Source organism: Natrix helvetica (genome assembly GCF_964273705.1).
Source record: "Natrix helvetica genome assembly, chromosome: 2".
NCBI classification, from domain to species: Eukaryota; Metazoa; Chordata; class Lepidosauria; order Squamata; family Natricidae; genus Natrix; species Natrix helvetica.
This window is the reverse complement of record NC_138552.1, coordinates 252,526,848-252,547,217: the sequence shown is the minus strand read 5'-3', so window position 1 is coordinate 252,547,217 and position 20,370 is coordinate 252,526,848. Positions and strand designations below refer to the sequence as shown.

The 20,370-nt window shown below is 39.8% G+C and overlaps 1 protein-coding gene and 1 long non-coding RNA gene across 9 annotated transcripts in view; one reads left to right on the top strand and one right to left on the bottom strand.

Annotated features, from left to right (window-relative positions):
* KLC4 (kinesin light chain 4) overlaps positions 1-20,370 on the top strand; it is a 59,296-nt gene that overhangs the window by 24,364 nt on the left and 14,562 nt on the right. For 4 of the 8 annotated variants that reach the window (XM_081944744.1, XM_081944746.1, XM_081944745.1 and 1 more), the window contains 10 exons: positions 79-157; positions 363-588; positions 819-906; positions 1,705-1,806; positions 2,329-2,502; positions 2,624-2,723; positions 3,160-3,212; positions 9,443-9,510; positions 10,715-10,823; positions 15,896-16,054. In XM_081944744.1, the coding sequence (XP_081800870.1) occupies positions 79-157; positions 363-588; positions 819-906; positions 1,705-1,806; positions 2,329-2,502; positions 2,624-2,723; positions 3,160-3,212; positions 9,443-9,510; positions 10,715-10,823; positions 15,896-16,054 (1,158 nt within the window). Of the gene's footprint in view, positions 1-78; positions 158-362; positions 589-818; positions 907-1,704; positions 1,807-2,328; positions 2,503-2,623; positions 2,724-3,159; positions 3,213-4,168; positions 5,518-9,442; positions 9,511-10,714; positions 10,824-15,895; positions 16,055-20,004; positions 20,355-20,370 lie in introns of those variants that run through there. The other 4 variants (XM_081944747.1, XM_081944749.1, XM_081944748.1 and 1 more) reach the window with 3 other exon arrangements.
* Positions 5,647-20,370, bottom strand: part of LOC309387852 — a 36,308-nt gene continuing 21,584 nt past the window's right edge. The window contains exons 2-3 of the long non-coding RNA XR_014174675.1: positions 17,296-17,391; positions 5,647-6,011 (exon numbers count right to left, since the gene is read on the bottom strand). This is a non-coding gene — a long non-coding RNA (uncharacterized lncRNA). The remainder of the gene's footprint in view (positions 6,012-17,295; positions 17,392-20,370) is intronic.

Genomic DNA, 20,370 nt, shown 5'->3' with positions numbered 1-20,370 from the left:
TAAAAACCTTGCAGTACTAATGCATAATTATCTCTTTCTACCCCTTTCTGTTGGTGCTTTTCTATATTAACATTTCAGGAGGAGAAGGAAGGTGATTCCACAAAGGATTCTTTGGATGACTTGTTTCCAAATGAGGAAGAGGATCAGGGGCCAGGATGTAAGTTTCATTCTTTCACTCTTCTTATGGGGAGACCAAACACAAATATTGTGTTATTGCTATTGAACTTGACATCCTCCAAATATTCCATCTGATTGAAAAATTAAGGATGCAAAGGAGTGACAAGCCTTACTTGTATGAATAAACCATAATATAGCATTGCATACTGTGCTTCTTTATTTGTTGATGTGATATGTATTTGCAGTGCCTCATCAACACAGCAGTGCTGTAGCAGCTGCTCAGCAAGGTGGTTATGAGATCCCAGCACGCTTGCGTACACTACATAATCTGGTGATCCAGTATGCATCACAGGGACGCTACGAGGTGGCTGTGCCTCTTTGCAAGCAGGCCCTGGAGGACTTGGAGAAGACTTCAGGACACGATCACCCTGATGTGGCCACCATGCTCAACATCTTGGCCTTAGTATATAGGTGAGGAATAGAGAGGTAGAAGGTACCTGCTTCTTGTGGAGATGGAACAGCATGTCAGGAACAGAAATGAAAGAGGGAGCATGAGGGAGGGTGGTGTAGTCAATCCCTATTGTGGCAATCTCTATTAAGACGGGATGTTATGTCTGTGCGATATAATTTCTCTATGTTTGTTTTATGTTTATATAAATTGCTATATTTTAAACAGTTCTGTATCTAATGTTTTGTTACAGGGATCAAAATAAATATAAAGAAGCAGCTCACCTGTTAAATGATGCATTGTCTATTAGAGAGAAAACTCTTGGCAAAGATCACCCTGCAGTAAGTGGCTATTATTTCTTTCACTTCAAGAAGGAGGATCCAAATATATAGAAACTGAAAAGTAATTGGGTCATTGCCTGATCAATTCTTCTGATTCCCAGGCTAATCCACATTTTAGTCGTGGTAATTAAGGATGATCGAAACAACGTACCTGGAGGGCACCAGATTGAAGAAAGCTGCTTCTACAGACACACAGACAGACAGACAGACACACACACACACACACTAACCCTAATAAATAAACCACAAGGAAGGGAATCTGGCCAACCACTAATAGAGTATTTATCCCTGTAAGAGGCATTAATGAAAAATCACAGCATTAAGAAAGAAAGGAGGACAAATGAAGAAATATCTTAGACTTTTCACTGAGATAGAGCAATCTGAATCAAAAGTCTACCTGTCCATGCCTTTGTTTCCTAAGCAGTGAGGCAACATTGGGCAGGTAGCTTTGTAAGGAAATCTAAGCATGTGATTATGGTAGTGACATTTGGGCCCACATTTATATATACAGTAATTGCTTAATACTTAAAAGATCAATACATATGTTGCTTTACAGATTGTTGGCAAAAGAAATATGTGACTGAATAGAACAATGTGATTTCTTGAAATCGTATCCTGCTGAGAAATGGTGACACAATTAGGGCTCTGTTTCAGCTATCCAGTTACTGTGAATGCTGCCAGTTATAACAAATTGGCTCTCTATGGAGTATCACTTTTTATGCCCAGTATTTGTGTGTGTGTGTGTGTGTTTTGATTTCTCCTTAGTTCTCATGCAGTTGTTTCCACATCTCTCTGCAGGTTGCTGCAACCCTAAATAATCTAGCTGTTCTGTATGGCAAAAGAGGGAAATACAAAGAGGCTGAACCATTATGCAAGCGGGCACTGGAAATCCGGGAAAAGGTATTTTTCTTTCAGAAGCTTGAAAGAGGAAGGTTTAGGCGATGGGGCCACTCATCACTGAGACTATACAACAACTTTCACTGTTTGCCAGAGGTGGGCTGCTGACAGTTTGAACCAGTTTGGGCAAACCGGTAGTTCCGATAAGCAGCTGGGTCCGCCCACCCACCGTGGCGCTATCATGTCCTATATCATCACCTTTTTTCAATGCCGTGTGCATGCATGGACAGCACTCCCGCTCATATTTTTGGTTCTGGTTGAATCGGTGGTTACAGTTTGTGACGACCAAGTCTGCTGCTTGCGTTTCCTACAATAGGAGCCTGTTTCAGAAGAGAAATTTATTTTGGGTGAACTATATCCATAATGAGGCTAATATACATATAATATGAACCTACGTGTGTACAAAATTCAAGTTTTAATGGTATTTATGACGCAGTTTTCCCAGGGAAAGAAAAGTTCCCAGTATTTTATAAATTGCAGAATTGCCAGAATTTTATAAATTATTCTTACCTGCTTCATTTTCAGGTTCTTGGCAAAGATCACCCAGATGTGGCCAAACAGTTAAATAACTTGGCTTTACTATGCCAGAATCAGGGCAAGTATGAAGAAGTAGAATATTACTATCGCCGAGCACTGGAGATCTACGAATCCCGCCTAGGGCCTGATGATCCCAATGTTGCTAAAACAAAGAACAATCTGGTGGGTCTATTTGTTGATATGAGAACTATGGGGGCAAATGATTACCTGAGCTGAGGGGTGACTGGCTATGAAATGTTTTTTTCCCCATACTTTTATAACAATATCCCTTGTACTCTGCCAGGCTTCCTGCTACCTGAAACAAGCCAAATACAAGGATGCCGAGACCCTCTACAAGGAAATTCTCACCCGTGCCCATGTGAAAGAATTTGGCACTGTTGATGGTATGTACATCAAAGAAGGAGGAGGCAACATGCGGAAAGAGACCAGGTCTTAGAAGGAGATTGAAATTCTTGAATGTTAATTGTGAAGGTTTCTCGAACATTCCATAATTGTTAGGACAGATATATGTGGAAAAGAGAACTTCTTGGGAGAAAATTGGGACAAGTACACTATTCATAATTAAATGAACCATGATCAAGAGCCTATTTTTCCATTGGACACATTTTGATAAGTAAATGATACACAATCTGTAAAGACTTTTCATTAGCGGTGGTTTACATTGTCTAATCTCTTGTAGCTTGCTTATCAAGTCTTTGCTTATTTATTTATGAACAAGGGGAAAGGGACCTGAAAGCCAATATATCAGAGGTTCCTCTGAAAATACCATTAGAATGCATACAGAGACCTTTTCCCCCTCCTCTTATCTTTTCTCTACAGATGAACACAAGCCTATATGGATGCATGCCGAGGAAAGGGAGAAAATGAGCAAGGTGAGGATGAGATCAGTGCTCTCACAGGCATTGCAGTGCCATCCTGAACCGTCAAATAGTTGAAGGAACTCCTGAATGATAATTGGGAATAATTTTAGATTAGAAAAAAAACTAACTGAAAAGAGGGACACAATCTAAATGATGTATAATGTAGAGAGAGACAAAAACCCTCTCTCAAAACACGCAAGAGCCCAGGGTTATTCAGGTAAACTGAATTAGGTACAAGACAGATAAAAATAATCACTTGCCTTCCTATTGTGCTTAGGTAACTTTGCTGTTAATAGTCTCAATTCTAGTGGGACTGTAGAACTTTGTCTTCTAAATTGGGTCACATGTATGCCTTTTGTCAGTTTTAGTTGATATGCCAACCGCATCCCTTCCTGGGGGAAAAACTAGCTCAGCTGTCAAATCTGTGATCTATGAAAGACCTTTCCAAGATTGCATATTACCCTTGTGTCTGAAGTGTTGCACAGTCTTGTCAGTTTATTTCCAAGTGAAACATGAAACGCCGGTTGTTTCTAGACCTTTATTGCTAGGGTCTAGGTTATTGGGGAGAATACTTTTTTTCTATAGGATTCCCTATTCTTCAAAAAAAAATCAATAATTGTTGAATTGTATATTTGATGGCTAAATCTTTTTAGTGCCTATTCCAGGTCATTGGAATGTACTGCCTGATGAGTAGGAGGACCTATGATTTTTGTTTTTCTTTGAAAAAAGTCTCAAAGCTATATTTTTAAAAAAACATGTAAAATGTATATTTAATAATTAAATATAAGCGTGTCATAAAATAGAGTATAGATAATCAGCAAATAGGATGGTTTTTGAGAAGGTTGTACAAATTCATAGATAATGTAACTGTTAATAATAATGGATATGTTAACATCAGGATCAGGGCCAAGAACCAGTTCTTGGTAAGCAAATGATAAAAACAGTATTCTTCTTTCCCTTTTGTGAAGGTATTCTCATAGGCATCAGATTGTGGGAAGTAAATGCTGTGCTATACAAGCCTTCGATCTGAATGAAGACCCTATGTTTTTCAAGGTTCTACAATGTGAACTGGAAACATTTGTCCTATTCTTCCCGTGCCTTGCATATTTTTTCTTTGTTATAGTGGATTCCTTAGGACAGGGGTTGGCAACCTTGAATACTCAAAGAGCTGCAAAGGTCCTAACTGGAAGCCCCTCGACCAAAAGTCTGATTCCCCCATCATAGAGTCTCCTCCTAGTGCAGCGTCCTTTCTCCTCTACCTGTCCTAACTGAAAGCCCTATCAATTGTGGAGCCAACCAGCGACAGGGAGCCGCAGCAGAGGGATGAAAGAGCCACATGCGGCTCCAGAGCCATAGGTTGCTGACCCCTGCCTTAGGACGTACTAGAAAATGGACAATGGAGAGATTTCAGCAGGTTCTGGGCCACAGACATTTCAGAACCAGAATGCTAAAGTTTGCTGTTTTAAAGGGCCATTTTTAAACCTCTCAGAAAAGTTTATTAATATTTCCCTAAATTGGGAGAGAGAGAGTTAAGTTGAAAAGTCTCTGCATACTGGAACTACAACAAATCCAAAGTCCTTGGCTTCGAACTTCTGCATCTCTTTTGGAAAAATCTGTACAATCTATAAAACATTACTAAGAATAGAATAGAAATTTGGTAAACTTCCGGGACATTTTGGGCTAAAATACTGAACACATCAGAGGAGTTCTCAAGCAGGGTGTCTTCATTCTCTGTTTTTGTCTTGCGAAAGCTATTGGAATTTTTTTGTTTTGTTCATCTAATCTAGTGACTGATAGCTGCTTCCAGTAGTAGATAAAAATAGATATCTATTTCCTGGATTTTAGCACTTTACAATACTTAGATTCCCAATTCATTGCTATTGCTGCTAAAAGGAATTAGCACTGTTTATCTTATTGCTAGCCATACGTCTTTCTGCACAATGCTTTTCTGTCAAATAGGTGGTTTAAAAGGGGTGAAAAGGATATGAATGTGCATACATGTGCAAAGTGGTACTAGTTAACATGTGTCAGCTGTTCTTAATTTTTGCCTAGCAGTGCATTGTTACTACTCACTGGTTACATTTGTTACCTTGGATATATCCCATCTCCTGACTTGGATACAAAAACTGACTTGTACCCATAGGATAATGCCGAAAAGTCTCTGAATTAAGAACTCTTCATGAAAGACTCTTAGTTTTGAACTGGTTTTCCCTGAATTTTTTCCTTGGAAAAAAAATCTCTGCATTTATAGCATGTGAGAATTTTCTTGATACCAAAAAAAAATGACACCATTAAATCAGAAGCCTTCTAAGTTCAAGGGATTGGTTTGGACTCTTTTGTGTTGTGTGATTTTATACATTTGTTGTTTTATACTAGCAACCATCAATTTATATTCTAATCATTTTAAGGTACTTGGGTACTTTTGCTTCTACCAAACTTTCATGTCATATTTTTCAAACTCATGGAAAAAGATACATGAAACATGATATTGACCCCTTCTTCCTGAATACAGCTAATGGGATTTGCAATTGTATGTCATCCAGAAAGCAAATTGGATTATTTAATAAGGAGAGGAAAAGGCAAGGCAGTTATCAATGCAAAAGGTTTATGAACAGCAGACTCACCGATTATCAAAAGTGAACTTAGGTTCTCAGTTGTTGGAAGCTTAATAAAATGCAAAATGAATCAGTCCTTGGGAAGAAGGTAGCAGATGAAAAATATTTAGCAATTAGAAGAACAACGTCAGTTAGATTTATGATTTTCAAGTATTTATCTTGCCAGAAAATATTTCTGAGAAATATTTAGGAAAACCTAGACAAAGAAATGCTAAATATTCAGTGTTTAATATTCATCCATTTGTCTATGTAAATCAGAGCCCCCATGTGATGAACTTTCCACCTAATAACTCTTAACAGCTACATTATATCACTTTTTCTTAAACACAGAAGTGAGCCAGAGCACTTCAGCTTGACATCACAAAAGATATTTCCAAGCAGTGGAAAGAAATTAGATTATATGTTGTTATTGGAATAATGGGGCATTATTTTAGTAATGCATTTATTCAGTTTCCATTGTCTTAAATGTCTTCTCCCACTAGACTACCTGATTTTTTTGTTTGTTTCATACTACTAAAGGGCATAAAAACCATTTTACTAGAGCATTGCTTTTGTCACATTTAATCTATGTAGCCTAAGTAATGTTATAAATATGATGCCGTTCCAAACAACTAAATTCCATATGGAATTTACACTTGTGGAATAAGTGTGAAAAGATTGGACTTCTGTTCCTTTCATTCCCTTTAGGAAATATGGGGATTGTAAAAATAGATTCAGAATAGCTAGCTACCATTCCTGTTAGAATGATCTTCAGTAGCATAAATAAACCTAGTGGGTTTTTCGAAATACATTTTATTAAGCTTTTTTAAGAGGAGTAAATATATAGTGAAGAAACAGAAGTTACAAGTATTGTAGAATTAGATTATCTTTTTCAAAATGTCATTTACTGGTTTTAAATAATGGAATATGTTGTTTAAGTCATTTTATAATCTAACAATGTATAAATATCAACAGTAGTGGTCAGCACAGTATAAAATAAAAATAAAAAATCACAATAAACTTTTATCTAAGCTACTGAAGATCTGTTCTGGTTTAAGAACTTAAGAGTTACAATTTGAATGCTCTGTTAAGAGAAACTCTATTTTCAGATATGGCACAGGCCCATGTATAGAATTATACTTAGAGCCGTTTCCAATTTGAGTGAAATTCAGAGATTTATTTTTGAGATTACAAAGTTATTTTGGACATTGAAGCATGCTCTCACAATTTAATTAGCCATTCTGCAGAGGAAATTGCATTTTTTAGTTGGAAGTATAGAGTATTTTTGCAGCACTTACATGTACAATGCAACTTCTGAATATTTTGGAAATACAAGATTAATGATATTTAATTTAAAAAATGTAAAATAAATTGAAAGGAAATTTATGTTTTAGAATTTGTTTCATTCTGGTATAAATTATTCACCAAAATTGTTGTGCTTTACAACATAGCCACCCAATATGAAAAAGTGATTTGATCTGGCTGTTAAATTTCCAATAATTTCTAAAGAAGGAACTATCCATTTTAGTTATTGAGATTAGAATTGTGTAGCAAGATAAAATGCCATATATTAATTTCTCTTAAGTATATTATTCAGTAAACTTATAGTACTTTTTCCCCACTGGAATTCCCATTGTTACACATGAATTACTCTGGCTAGATTCTGCATCCATTTAATCATACAGTCTTTAATTCACTCTGGTTCTGAGTCATACATAAAAAACTTTTTTTGGGGGGAGATAACTGTAATTATTACATTTATAATCTTGGAAGATTGTTGGTATTGGGAAACTACCAAGATGGACAACAGAAATCAACTTGAGGAGAAAAATTACCTGTATTACAAAAATATAATGGGTGTCAGCTCCTTGCCCTCTCTGTGCAATGTTCTGACCTTGGGTCCCAAATCCACAATGAATAAGGCTGAGTTTTGTTGATAACCATAGTTTTTCCCCCCTCAAATACCTTTCCTTCCAATTTATCCTGGAAATTTTTTAATAACACATATAGAGTTGCAATGTGCAGAAATATATAGGCACTGATCTGCCTTTGCCACTATGCTGCTTGGCCTACAGAGGAGTGGCTGAACATCAAGTTACTTTATGAGGGAAAGATGTGAGAACTTATTTAAATTGTGTGTACATAAAAATGTTAATATGTTATACATCATCAAAATAAAATATTTGATTCTGGATGAAAGATGTTGCTTGTCCTGAAGACTCAGAAAGCAGCAAAGTGAAAGATATATAGAGTTAATTGCAGCCTTTCAATGAGAATAAAACATAATAAAGGTAACGTCCACTCTTCCTTAATTTTTTTTTGTCCCAGCAAGTGGGAGGACATATTATGAACTACCTGTTCCTGTTGGGTTTGAAGCAGGGTTCAAAAATGGAATCTTACATGTTGGCTTCCTGGCAAAACCTGATTACATTTTCATAATACATGCATGTCAGAGTAGATATATTACATAACTTCCCAAATCCAGTCCCTAGCTACTTCATACAGGACACCCTGAACAACTGTAGTCAATAACTGAATCAGATAGAACTATATGGCAACTACCTGTGTTTCTAACTTATCTGCCCAATACTTTTGATATTTCAAAAGTAAGTGTTACTCTTAACAGGTTTAGAACCATCCAGTTATTAGGAAATCACCTTGCCTGAGGGCATTTTGAAAATCAAAGTTGTAAGCTATGGAATTTATGACTGAATTGGAGTCCTTTCAGAAAATGCTAAGGGCACCAAAAACTCTCAGTGATTCAGGCATAATTTCAGTGGAAAGTTGCATGACAGGATTCTTATGCCCAGAGTTCACTTAAATGAAGCTGTGTCTTTAGCCTATAATCCCACAAGTTTCTCAACCAACTGCATATGTCTCTGATCATAAATGTTTTATATGCAGAAGCTAAGAGAACTATCTTTGTTTTAAATATCAATTTATGCCACACAATCTTCTAATTTAAGGGCAGGGAACTTGTTAGGTCGTATCTGCTCTCAAATGCATTCCTATAACACATGACCTTATTGATCAAATTCTTTGCCATACCTATTTTTAACTTTGCATGTCTGTTTTCATAATTGGAACTTTGCTGCAAATCAATATTTGTAGTATCTCATAGGAAATCTGGGGAGAAATTTATATCCTGCCATACTGATCTCTGAAGAATGGAGAATGCTTTCATAACATTTGGCATTAAGATGCCTAGGAACTCTTGCTGTGGAGCACTAAGTGTGTCAGGAAGATGTTCCTTATCTACTTGATCATATCATAGGAGAACTAACCTGCAGATGCCTTTTTTGTTCTGAGGTCAAGATGGAGCCCATCCTTGGGGCATATTTATATTATCATGCTTGTACAAGTCTATTAGCATGATCCTCAACCTGATTTCTTTCATATGTGTTAGATCTCAATTCCCATAATTGCCACCCATGCTGGCTTTGGATTATGAAAGGTGAAGTCCAGCACAGCAGAGGGCTCTAGAAAATGAAAGACTTCTCCTTATAGTTGGGAAGTTAGAGGAGCCTACATTTCTGCCAAGTGTTAAACAAGTGCATTATTGTTTTTTATTTCTCTCATGCATGCTAACAGAAACTCTTGCTTCGATTGTTCTAAGAAATCTCTCCCTCTTGCCAAATTCTCTTCCAGAGTAAACATGGAGAAAACATCCCCTATGCAGAGTATGGTGGCTGGTACAAGGCCTGCAAGGTCAGCAGGTAAGGCGTGGGTATTTGCTTATGTTACTAAATCTTTTCAAGTTATTCAATTTATGGTTCTTGCAGAGGTTACAGAATCCTTTGTGAGTTCCACATTAGTTCACCAAAGGAATGTGCAAAGGTGACAAGGAATGTGAAGGTGGGGAAAAATATTTACAGGCTTACGAAGATGGGAATGCTCTATTTCATTTGTCCGCAAATGACTGAAAGGGGGGGGGGATGGCAAAGGGTGCCCAGTAAAGCAGCTTTGTAGAGCAGCCTGCCCCATTCCCTCCCCTTTCAGGTGCTGCCTGTCTGATATATCCTCTCTGACATGCATGCATGGGTTTAAATCCTGCTTCAAAGCTGGGGGGGGGGGGGTGAACTGCTTTGTAAGGCCATTTGAATCAGAGAATCCTGAGTTCAAAAGGAGTGTTTAAAAAAACCCTTAGGACAGGCTGCATGCATTCTTCTTCATTCTACTTCATGTTATGCCTCCCCTATATTATACTGATTAGCCATATTGGGAGGGGTGGTTTTTTTAAAATATAGGATGGTTGCTCTCTTATGCATTAAGAAAAATAAAAAATCATTTGAGATGGAGCTCCTTCCAACGTCTTCCCTTACACACCTTCTATGACCTCCAAACAGGTCAGATTGTTTGTGATGTTTGACCAAAAAAATAAACTATGACAGGCCTGCTCTATGAATGCCACATGCTTAGTGCCTCTTGCAGCCCATGCCGAAATGAATGTCCAGTACCTAAGCTATGGGGCAGGGTGACCACAGTAATCTTAAGTAGTCAGTGGGAGCTCAGTAGATCCCCTCCTGACCACTTCATGAACCATATTACCCGTGAACTCCCCAACTGTAGGCTGGGGATGTAATGGAGTTGTATCAAGTTCCTTAAATGCAATTATCACGGTAATTCTTAATTTTTGCAAACCTCAACTTCACATCTTGGTTCTACGAAACAAAACTGATTACCTGGGCAGCTATTTGGGTGCAGGAAAAGATACTGCTGTTGTAGAATCCTCAATACATATAAGCACACATGCATTCTGTGTTACATTTTGTTTTCAATAAAAATAATATAATTGTGGGAATGCTATAGACTGGCATATTCTTTCATCAAAGATAATTTGGGCTTTAGTGATCAAGTTACTCCAAAGGCAAAGAATGATTGTTAATTTCAGTTTTGCACTTTTTCTTGAATGCCCCTCAGCCCTACAGTGAACACCACTCTGCGGAACCTGGGTGCGTTATACAGGCGTCAGGGCAAACTGGAGGCTGCAGAAACTTTAGAAGAATGTGCCCTGCGTTCTAGGAGACAGGTAAGGCCAATAGCGACCCAGAAAAAATGCTGGCATTGTGCAAAGTGGAGAACAGGTAGTCTTTCAAATAAAAGTTATTTTATCCTCAATTTAATAGAAGTTCCAGAGAAAATAAAATAAAAGTTGCATTTGTATGTATCATCTTGAATCAAACATGGAAATTAGATTAGCCCTAATTGTTGCCACCTTTCAGAGCAGTTGAAAACCATTTTTCCTGTTGAGCATTTGGGACTTGGTGCCTGCTTTTCTGAGTTGATTTTTCCTATTCTTTTGTGAATTAAAAAAAAATCTTATTGAATCTTGGATATTTTATTTTTTGTTTGTATTCTTGTGAAGCTATCAAAGGTCGTGTGAGAATCCAGCAGGTGAGGGAGGGAAAGAGGAAGGAAGGCAGGCAGGCAGGCTGAATAATTCAGATTTTAATGGTATCTTCAAAGCATCTTGAAAGAGCCTGAAATGATGGTGAAATTGTAACTGTAAAATGCTATTAGAGATTTTCTTGATAATAACCACAGTGGTGTGGTTAAATGTACTTAGTGTGATCTCCTTTTTCCTGGAAAGTTGCAACTGCTTAACTTAATAGCAGTTCTTCCCTTTAGTCAGCAAAAATCACAGAGCCTAGACAAAGTTGTTTGCTCAATGATTTTTTTCGTTTTGTTTTGTGGCTAGAACACAGGTAAGAGCCTATTTACGGACCTACCTTGTGGCATTGAGAGCGGCCAAATGTAGATATTGTGCCGCTCTTATTGCGTCTGCGGATAACCGCCCTGCCACCCTGTTTAGGGTGACCCGCTCCCTCTTATCACAGAGGATTCAGGGGGCGCCCTTGCAGGGCAGAGCAGAGGAGTTTGGGGAATATCTGCAGGACAAAGTCGCTCAGATCCGGAGCGGGTGGGCCCCCTTCAGTTGTCCGGACGGGCCGCCAACAGTGAGTCTTGTGAGACCATTCTGGGAGGAGTTTGATTCTGTTGCCCCCAAGGATTTGGACAGGTTGCGTGGACGGCTGCGACCCACCACATGTTCAATGGACCCGTGTCCCTCCTGGTTGGTACTGGCATCTTGGGAGGTGACCCGAGGCTGGCTTCTGGGCCTGGTGAATGCCTCATTGGGTGAGGGATCCTTACCAACCGCCTTGAAGGAGGCGGTGGTGAGGCCCTTACTTAAGAGGCCTTCACTCGACCCATCGGAGCTAGCTAATTATCGTCCAGTCTCCAACCTTCCCTTTCTAGCAAAGGTTGTTGAGAATGTGGTGGCGCAGCAGTTTCCACGACACCTTGACGAATCCGATTATCTAGACTCACGCCAGTCCGGCTTCCGACCCGGGCACAGCACGGAGACAGCCTTGGTCGCGTTGGTTGATGATCTCTGGAGGGCCAGAGATAGAGGTTGTTCCTCTATCCTGGTCCTATTAGACCTCTCGGCGGCTTTTGATACCATCGACCATGGTATCCTATTGCACCGGTTGGAGGGGATGGGAGTCGGAGGTACCGTTTTGCGGTGGTTCGGCTCCTACCTCTCCGACCGGAAGCAATGTGTGTTGACGGGGGGGCAGAGGTCGACCCTGAGGCCACTCACTTGTGGGGTGCCACAGGGGTCGGTCCCCTCGCCTCTCCTGTTCAACACATATGTGAAGCCGCTGGGCGAGATCATCCGTGGTTTTGGGGTTGAGTACCACCTGTACGCTGATGATACTCAGCTGTACATTTCAACCCCAAACCACCCCAACGAGGCTGTCGAAGTGATGTCCCGGTGTTTGGAAGCCGTCGGGGTCTGGATGGGGGACAACAGACTCAAACTCAACCCCTCCAAGACTGAGTGGCTGTGGCTACCGGCACCTCGGTTCAGCCAGCTGATTCCATCGCTGGCCATAATAATAATAATAATAATAATAATAAGTTTGGATTTATTAGCCGCTCCCTTTCCGGGCGAACAACTGCCCCCTGTGGAACGGGCGCGCAATTTGGGCGTCCTCCTTGATGCCCGGCTGTCAATGGATGACCATGTGGCAGCCGTGGCAAGGGGGGCGTTCCACCAGGTTCGCCTGGTGTGCCAATTGCGCCCCCTACTGGACCGGGATGCCCTACGCACGGTCACTCATGCGCTGGTGACGTCCCGCCTGGACTACTGCAACGCTCTCTACATGGGGCTGCCCTTGGGACGCGCCCGGAGACTGCAGTTAGTCCAGAACGCAGCCGCACGGGCTGTGATGGGGAGTACTAGGTACTCCCACATAACACCTCTCCTGCGCGAGCTGCACTGGCTACCTGTGGTTTTTCGGGTACGTTTCAAGGTCCTGATTACCATCTTTAAAGCGCTCCATGGCACAGGACCTAGTTATTTGCGGGATCGCATCCTCCCACATACATCCCTGCGGCCAATTCGCTCACACAGGGAGGGGCTTCTCCTGGTGCCGTCCACTAGGCAATGCCAGCGGGCGACACCAAGGAGTAGGGCCTTCTCTGTGATGGGCCCAACCCTCTGGAATGACCTCCCCCCCGACATCAGAACCACTACTGACCTCCGCTCCTTCCGGCAAAAATTGAAGACTCACCTGTTCCGATTAGCGGGCCTGGCATAATTACAACTGTTCCTCCTGGTAAACGTACTATTAACTGGTTATTTTAGGGGTATTGTTTTTAATTTAATTTGTGTGTGTCTTAGGGGTTTTAAAATTATATTTATATATACTGGCTAACTGTACAGTTCTTTTAATTCTATTTTAAACCTCCTCCATATTTAACTGTACATATTTAATTCTTCTATTTATTGTATTTCGATATATTCTTTGCATGGACTGTACTATTTATTGTATTTCGATATATTCTTTGCATGGACTGTACACCGCCCCGAGTCCCTTTTGGGAGAGGGGGCGGTCTAGAAGCACAGTAAAATAAATAAATAAAATAAATAGTTTGAAAGAAGCCAGCTGGCAAAAATATAGCTTGCTAACTGGTGTAACTAACATTGAGAGAAGCCTTCTTTCTCTGTTTTCCACCCTTGTCTCCAAACTTTGAGCAATTTATAATAAATAGGAATAAAATGTAAAATAAGAATAGCATAAAACACTACAAAATAGGGAATCTTCTAACTTTCATAAAGCTAAAAACTGCAAAAACAATTAAGAACCTCAAAATAAGGTCCTTAGCTCATCAAAATAAGACATCTCTCTATTGCAGTGATGGCGAACCTATGGCACGCGTGCCACAGGTGGCACGCGGAGCCATTTGTCAGGGCACGCGAGGCACTGCCCTGTCAGCAAGTTCACCGTTTTTAAAAGCCATTTTTCACCCTCCCCAGGCTCCAGAGGCTTTATAGGAGCCTGGGGAAGGCGAAAAGAGCCCCCCCCCCCGAGGCCCTCCGGAGGCTTCAGGGACCGTCCAGAGGCTTCCCTGAAGCCTTCGGAACGATTAAAACGACCCTCCGAGCTAACCGGAAGTGAATTCCAGTTTGCTCGGAGGGTCGTTTTAAGCGTTCCGAAGGCTTCAGGGACTGTCCAGAGGCTTCCCTGACGCCTTTGGGGCACTTAAAACAAGCAAACAGGGTCGTTTTGAGCACTCCAAAGGCATCAGGGAAGCCTCCGGACGGTCCCTGAAGCCTTCGGAACGCTTAAAACAACCCTCCGAGCAAACGAAGTCACTTCCGGTTTGCTTGAAGGGTCGTTTGAAGCGCTCCGAAGGCGTCAGGGAAGCCTCCGAACAGTCCCTGAAGCCTTCGGAACGCTTAAAACGACCCTCCGAGCAAACCGGAAGTGACTTCCGGTTTGCTTGGAGGGTCGTTTGAAGCGCTCCGAAGGCGTCAGGGAACCCTCCGAACAGTCCCTGAAGCCTTCGGAACGCTTAAAACGACCCTCCGAGCAAACCGGAAGTCACTTCCGGTTTGCTCGGAGGGTCGTTTTAAGTGTTCCGAAGGCTTCAGGGAAACCTCCGGACAATCCCTGAAGCATCCGGGGGAGGCAGGGGAGGCTCTTTTCACCCTCCCCAGGCTCCTATAAAGCCTCTGGAGCCTGGGGAGGGCGAAAAAAGCATGTAAAAATGGGGGGGGGTGTGCCTGTTGTGCGCGCATGCGCACTGGGGGGGTCACGCATTGCATTATGGGTGCGGCACACCCGCACACGACCCCCCTGCGCTCCCCCCACTTGTGGCACTCGAGCCAAAAAAGGTTCGCCATCGCTGCTCTAGTGGATATCAGATGAAGAGCCTCAATGATGTTGTAATGTTATTCTGCAGCTGGTTAGATACTGCCTACTCTTCTTCTTGATGGTCATTTCCTATATTTCCAGGATGTCAGTTGATTTCTATGTATTCCAAGGGAGATTTTCTGAATTGGAATTCTTAATATTATGATTTTTCTGATTTTTGTTTTTTCAAAACAAACTCTATTTTAAGAAACTTTCTACATACCGAAATGATTACAACAATTTCCACACATTGTGTTCATGTCTTAATGGATTAAATAGGCTAAGAGCACAGATAGACTTATTAAGCCCCGATATGTACAAGTTTCAAATATAACCAAAAACTGCCCCTTTCTTTTAGCTTCATTTTTTTTTCTACATGGGAAAAGAAACATCAATTAACATCATAATAACTGTTAACGACTTCCAAAACAAGCCAGGAAACAACTTAATTTTAAACCATGTTTTCCAGTATCTCTTTTTTAGAAGCTATTCTTATTTCTCAGTTTTGGACATAACAGTAAGTAATGACAACTTTAAATGACAACTTTAAAAAAGAAAATGTTAGAACAAGATTAAAGTAGCATACACAAGTGCAGATAACTGGATGTTCTCTCTCTTTTTCTTCTTCTTCCATTCATTCAGATGTGATTTTCAGAGACTGCCTGGACAAGTCCCTGTAGTTTTCTTGGCAAAGTTTTTTAGAAGTCATTTGCCATTGCCTCCCCCCTCGCACTAAGAAAAAGTGACCAGTCACAGTCAAACCCAGCTGGCTTGGCTTCTTTCCAAATTGGCTCTCTTTTTTCTCTCGAAACTCTCAGAAAATATTCTTTGTTTTCTTGTCAAAATCATGTCCAGAGTATTATTGCTTTCTTATTGTTTTTTCCCCCCTTTGCAGGGTATTGACCCCATTAACCAGACTAAAGTGGTGGAAATTCTCAAAGAGGGCGATGGCTCTGAGAGGAGGAGGAGCCGAGACAGCCTGGGGGGCAGCATCAAATATGAGAATACCACAGATGGTAATGAGGAAGTGAGTATGGGCGTGGAATGGAATGGGGTAAGTACAAGTCCACCATCAAGAGCCACCTAATCCAGCCAAAAGAGGCAGGGGGCAGTAACTCCCTGAATTCTGTGCTTCCCCCTGGCATCTCAGGGAGCTGATAGCCTGTCTTGGCATGCCCACCTTCATTCATTCTTCTGCATGATCTCTGCCCATTCCTCTTATTGTCACTTAGGTAGAATCAGAAAAAGTCCTGTATAGTTTCTCTGTGTTTCCCCCCCCCCCCCCAATAATTCAGAAGTGCTGAATATTTAGAAGATGATGATGACAATGAAAGAACAAAAAGCAACTAATCTTAGGCACTTTGATCTTCTGTGCTATGGTTTCACAGTAGGGAATGGGGAGGGAAAGTGAAAGAAGTGATAGAGATCATTTTAATGTCTGAGGAAGTACTTATAGCATGACCTGGATTACAGATAGGGTGATACTTTAGGAAATTAGTACAAGGGTAGGGACAGAAGTGTCTGTAGATGTATGCATGAATGGTTGAAGGGTATTGTGAAGGGGTGGAATGAATGGGTGAAAATTTATTTTTTTCAAAATAGTAAACGGCTACCTGTATCTTATTCATATACTCATTGATACATAAGTTATACACATGGAGAAACACTTTTCTGCATTTGTTACAGGAGAACAGTTGCTAAAGTAGATGTCACTCTCCTTTACCTTTCTTTGCTGTCCTTTTTAATGTGATGATTAGCTTCTTTCATTACAGCAAAATGTTGCAAAACTGAGTAAGGAAGACTATTATAGAGCTGGCTCAGAATTTCAATAAAGTTTTCAGTCCTTGAAAAATAATTGACTCACTTCCAGTGTTGTAACATTCCACCGAGTTCATAAATGAGGAAGCCAGATTTTGATTGGGAAAAAATCAATCTGTATAAATCTAGGTTTCGGATGAAAAAAATAACTAAATTTGTTTACTACTTTTCTCTCCCCCCCCCCCCCCAAGTCTGTTCAACCCTTCAAATTCAGAGATGGGTGTTTTGATTAACATTTTGGAACCAAAAACCTGATTTGGGAGGAAAGAGTAGGCATAAACCACATGTTACCACCTGTGATATGTTTTTTCTAGGTTTTATTCTAAAATAGATTGAGCAGCAAATAATTTGGTCTCAAATAATTTTGGGAGGGATGGTGGTAAGGGGCCATCCCTTGTTTCTGTTCTTTGGTCATACTAACAAACACTTGCTTGATTTCTCCTTAACTCTTCACCCTCTACTCTACTGATCCCTTACCTGCATGTGCTTCTCCATTCCCCATCTATCATAAGCAAATTGCCATGACAGCCAATCAGCATCTAGGTGTCTTGCAGTCTTGATTGTGGATTGTACCTAGCAGAAACACATTTTAAAAACTTGCTATAAAGAATACCTGAGCCTCTTAGAATTATGCCAAACAGCAATATGTGACATTCCAGACCCTAAGGATTTATCTTTTGCTTCCTTCATAAAGGGTACTTTCCAATTAGACTGAAAACCTAAATGATATATATTACCCAGATGAATGAACCAGTTTTAGTTTTCCCTTATTCTAAGATCTTTGAAAAATATTTAAATGCAAGTATATAATATTTTCTTCTTTCATTTTTCCGATAAAAGTGTGAAGAAAAGAGTGGTTTCTAAATTTGATAAATAAAATAAATAAATAGGAAGTACATGACAATATAAATAAGTACTGACAAAGCCATAGCTATTAGTAGTTATCTTCCAACTGAAAAACCAGTATTTTATTTGCCCCAAGATATACACAAAATATACAATTTACATATAATGTATAGATAACAGTTTTGAACTACTCTCTTCTTTTAAATGTTTCATTTCTTGAATCTTTGATTAGTGTCCCTTATCTGCTTTAATTAGTGTCATTCATCTTAGTTATTCTATGCTTGAGTAAAGAAGGATTATCTGCATCCATCTTATATAGTTTGCTTTTTTTAGGATTCAGGGTAGATATCCCTAATAAAAAAAGCAAGTAATTTCAGATAATTTCCTCTTCAATTGATGTAGTGCCCATACTACATCCCATGTTCTTGGCCACTTTATATACTACAGAGGCTATACCCTTGTTCCAGGAATCCTTATTTCAAAGCTTCTTGTTTAGATTGAGCTCAAAGGATGATAAGGCTATGGATATGCTAGAACATTCCCTCATATGAAAAGGTAACAGCAATATGAGAGTTATCTATGCTATATTATGGCCTGCAACATCTAAAAACGACCTGCTATCTTATCCATACGATGCACAAATATGAGTTTAAACTGTTCCAGACTCTCCCAAGTCTTCATGAGGAATTAAAAAAGTTCCTTCTATGTATCTGCCATGGATCTGCCTCTAATCCAATTATTTTCAAACCCTGTTTAAAAAACCTGTTTTTTTTAAAGCTTGTCAAGATTCTTCACAGAGATGAGAAAATTGCCCCAAAGAAATCTTTCTCACTCTTTCCAGTCACCCCTAAAATGCATTTCCTGTAATCACACTTTTAGCTGGAATAGCAAAATGCTGAGATCCTATAGCATTGCCCCCAGTAAATTGAGTATTTCCCAGAATGTTCAGCACCAGCAAAAATTATAGTGTGGTCATGAGTCAGCGTGGACAAATGGCTCTCTCTCATTACAGCTCAGTACCGTTTTAATTATAGGAATTCTTAAATCCTGACTTACTTTTCCCATAAGCCCATGATATTTAAAGTATAAAGACATTAGCTTGAACCTCAGGCTGTAGATTTGAATTTAATCTTAATCTCTCACTTGTTTGTCCTGTCTGTTCCCTGTACAGTTAAATCTACTTATGAAGCTCTTATATTGGCATCTTATTCTCTTTTCCCAGCTGGTTCAAATTTCATTGATACTCTCAGATTTTAAAAGTCCCCAGCTAAAACTATTGAATCCTACCAACCCTTGGCCTATATTCATGTATGCAAATAGCTCCCCTTGCCCTATTCTGACAGTTTACCCATGAAAGATCCTATTATGCTTAATGAAGTTGCCATTTGCCAAGAAGCAAGCTGTTATGTATTACTGCCAATTTACCATCTCCAGCTTCATTTTGCTAATGAATACTTACTGTTGGAGGGTGTTTTTTTCCTGTTTTGTTTGGGAGTAGGATGCTCTTTCAGGAAGAAAAAAGCAAGTCTCACAACCTACAAATTGGCCCACTGTGGCTAGGAGAAAGGTTCTATTTATGTTGTTAAAAAATATCTTCCCATATAATAAGCAGAACATAAAAGAGGGAAACAAATAAATTCTGTGACCTTAACCATTAAACCCATTAAACATTTATGTTAATAATCTGCTTTTCATGCACTGCATTTTTCCAGTTTTCATGTATATTTGAATTAAAATGTTAGGAAACAGTTGTTTCTCCAGATCTTGGATTGGGACTGCAGCATTGGGAAATAATTGTCTCCCAATAACTGCTTTGGAAAATTATTTTTATTTAGGAATCATTCCAAGGGAAAATGTTAATTAACATTCTTCTCCTGTGCTGTATTCTTATTTGAATATGGGAAGCCATCCAACTCATATTTCACTAGCATTTTAAGGTGACCTCAGTCTAGATTGTATTATTTTTGAGAACTAACTTAAGGCATACGCTACACATGCATCAAGACTATATAGGACTCTTTCAGGCTGCTGGTGTGGAGAGATTTTCTTTTCATTCCTTGCTTAATTTTTCTCTTCCTGGCATTTGAAAGTCTAATTCTACCAGTTTTGGTATAATTTTTGTTGTCTGAAGCAGCATCATGCTTTTTCATAATGCTGCTTGTGTAGAGTATGCCTGGTTTCTTTTTCTTACTTGAATACATTTTTTCCCTATGCCAAATTATCCATTTTAGTTGCTGAGATTGTAGAGATGGGTTCTTTTCTGAGAAATACATTTTATCCTTTCATTGTTTGCCACTAATTTTCTTTCTTTTCTCTTCTACCTCTTCCACACTATATTAGATTGGTTGAAGCAGTGGGACCATGGAATAGATGGAGCCTTCCCTTACATGGCCATGCTGTGCATTGGACCTTGTAATTAAATAGATCTAACTCTTACCCAAAATTGTGCTGGTCAAATAGTGGTGCTTCTACCCAAAAGCATGACTAAACAAAGTTTGTGTTTTGAAATTTTCAAGGCATTTCTCACATTAGTTAAAGGAATTTGTAAATCCTCTGTTAAGATCTTCTATACGACTTTCTACCCCTCCATAATTCTTTGACCTCCTTGTCTATACTGTTAACATATAGCACTATTCCCTCGCTGTCACTCTTCAGGATACTATGCATCCTCACCGTGGCCTTGTACATTGTGTCTTTCTCCTCTCT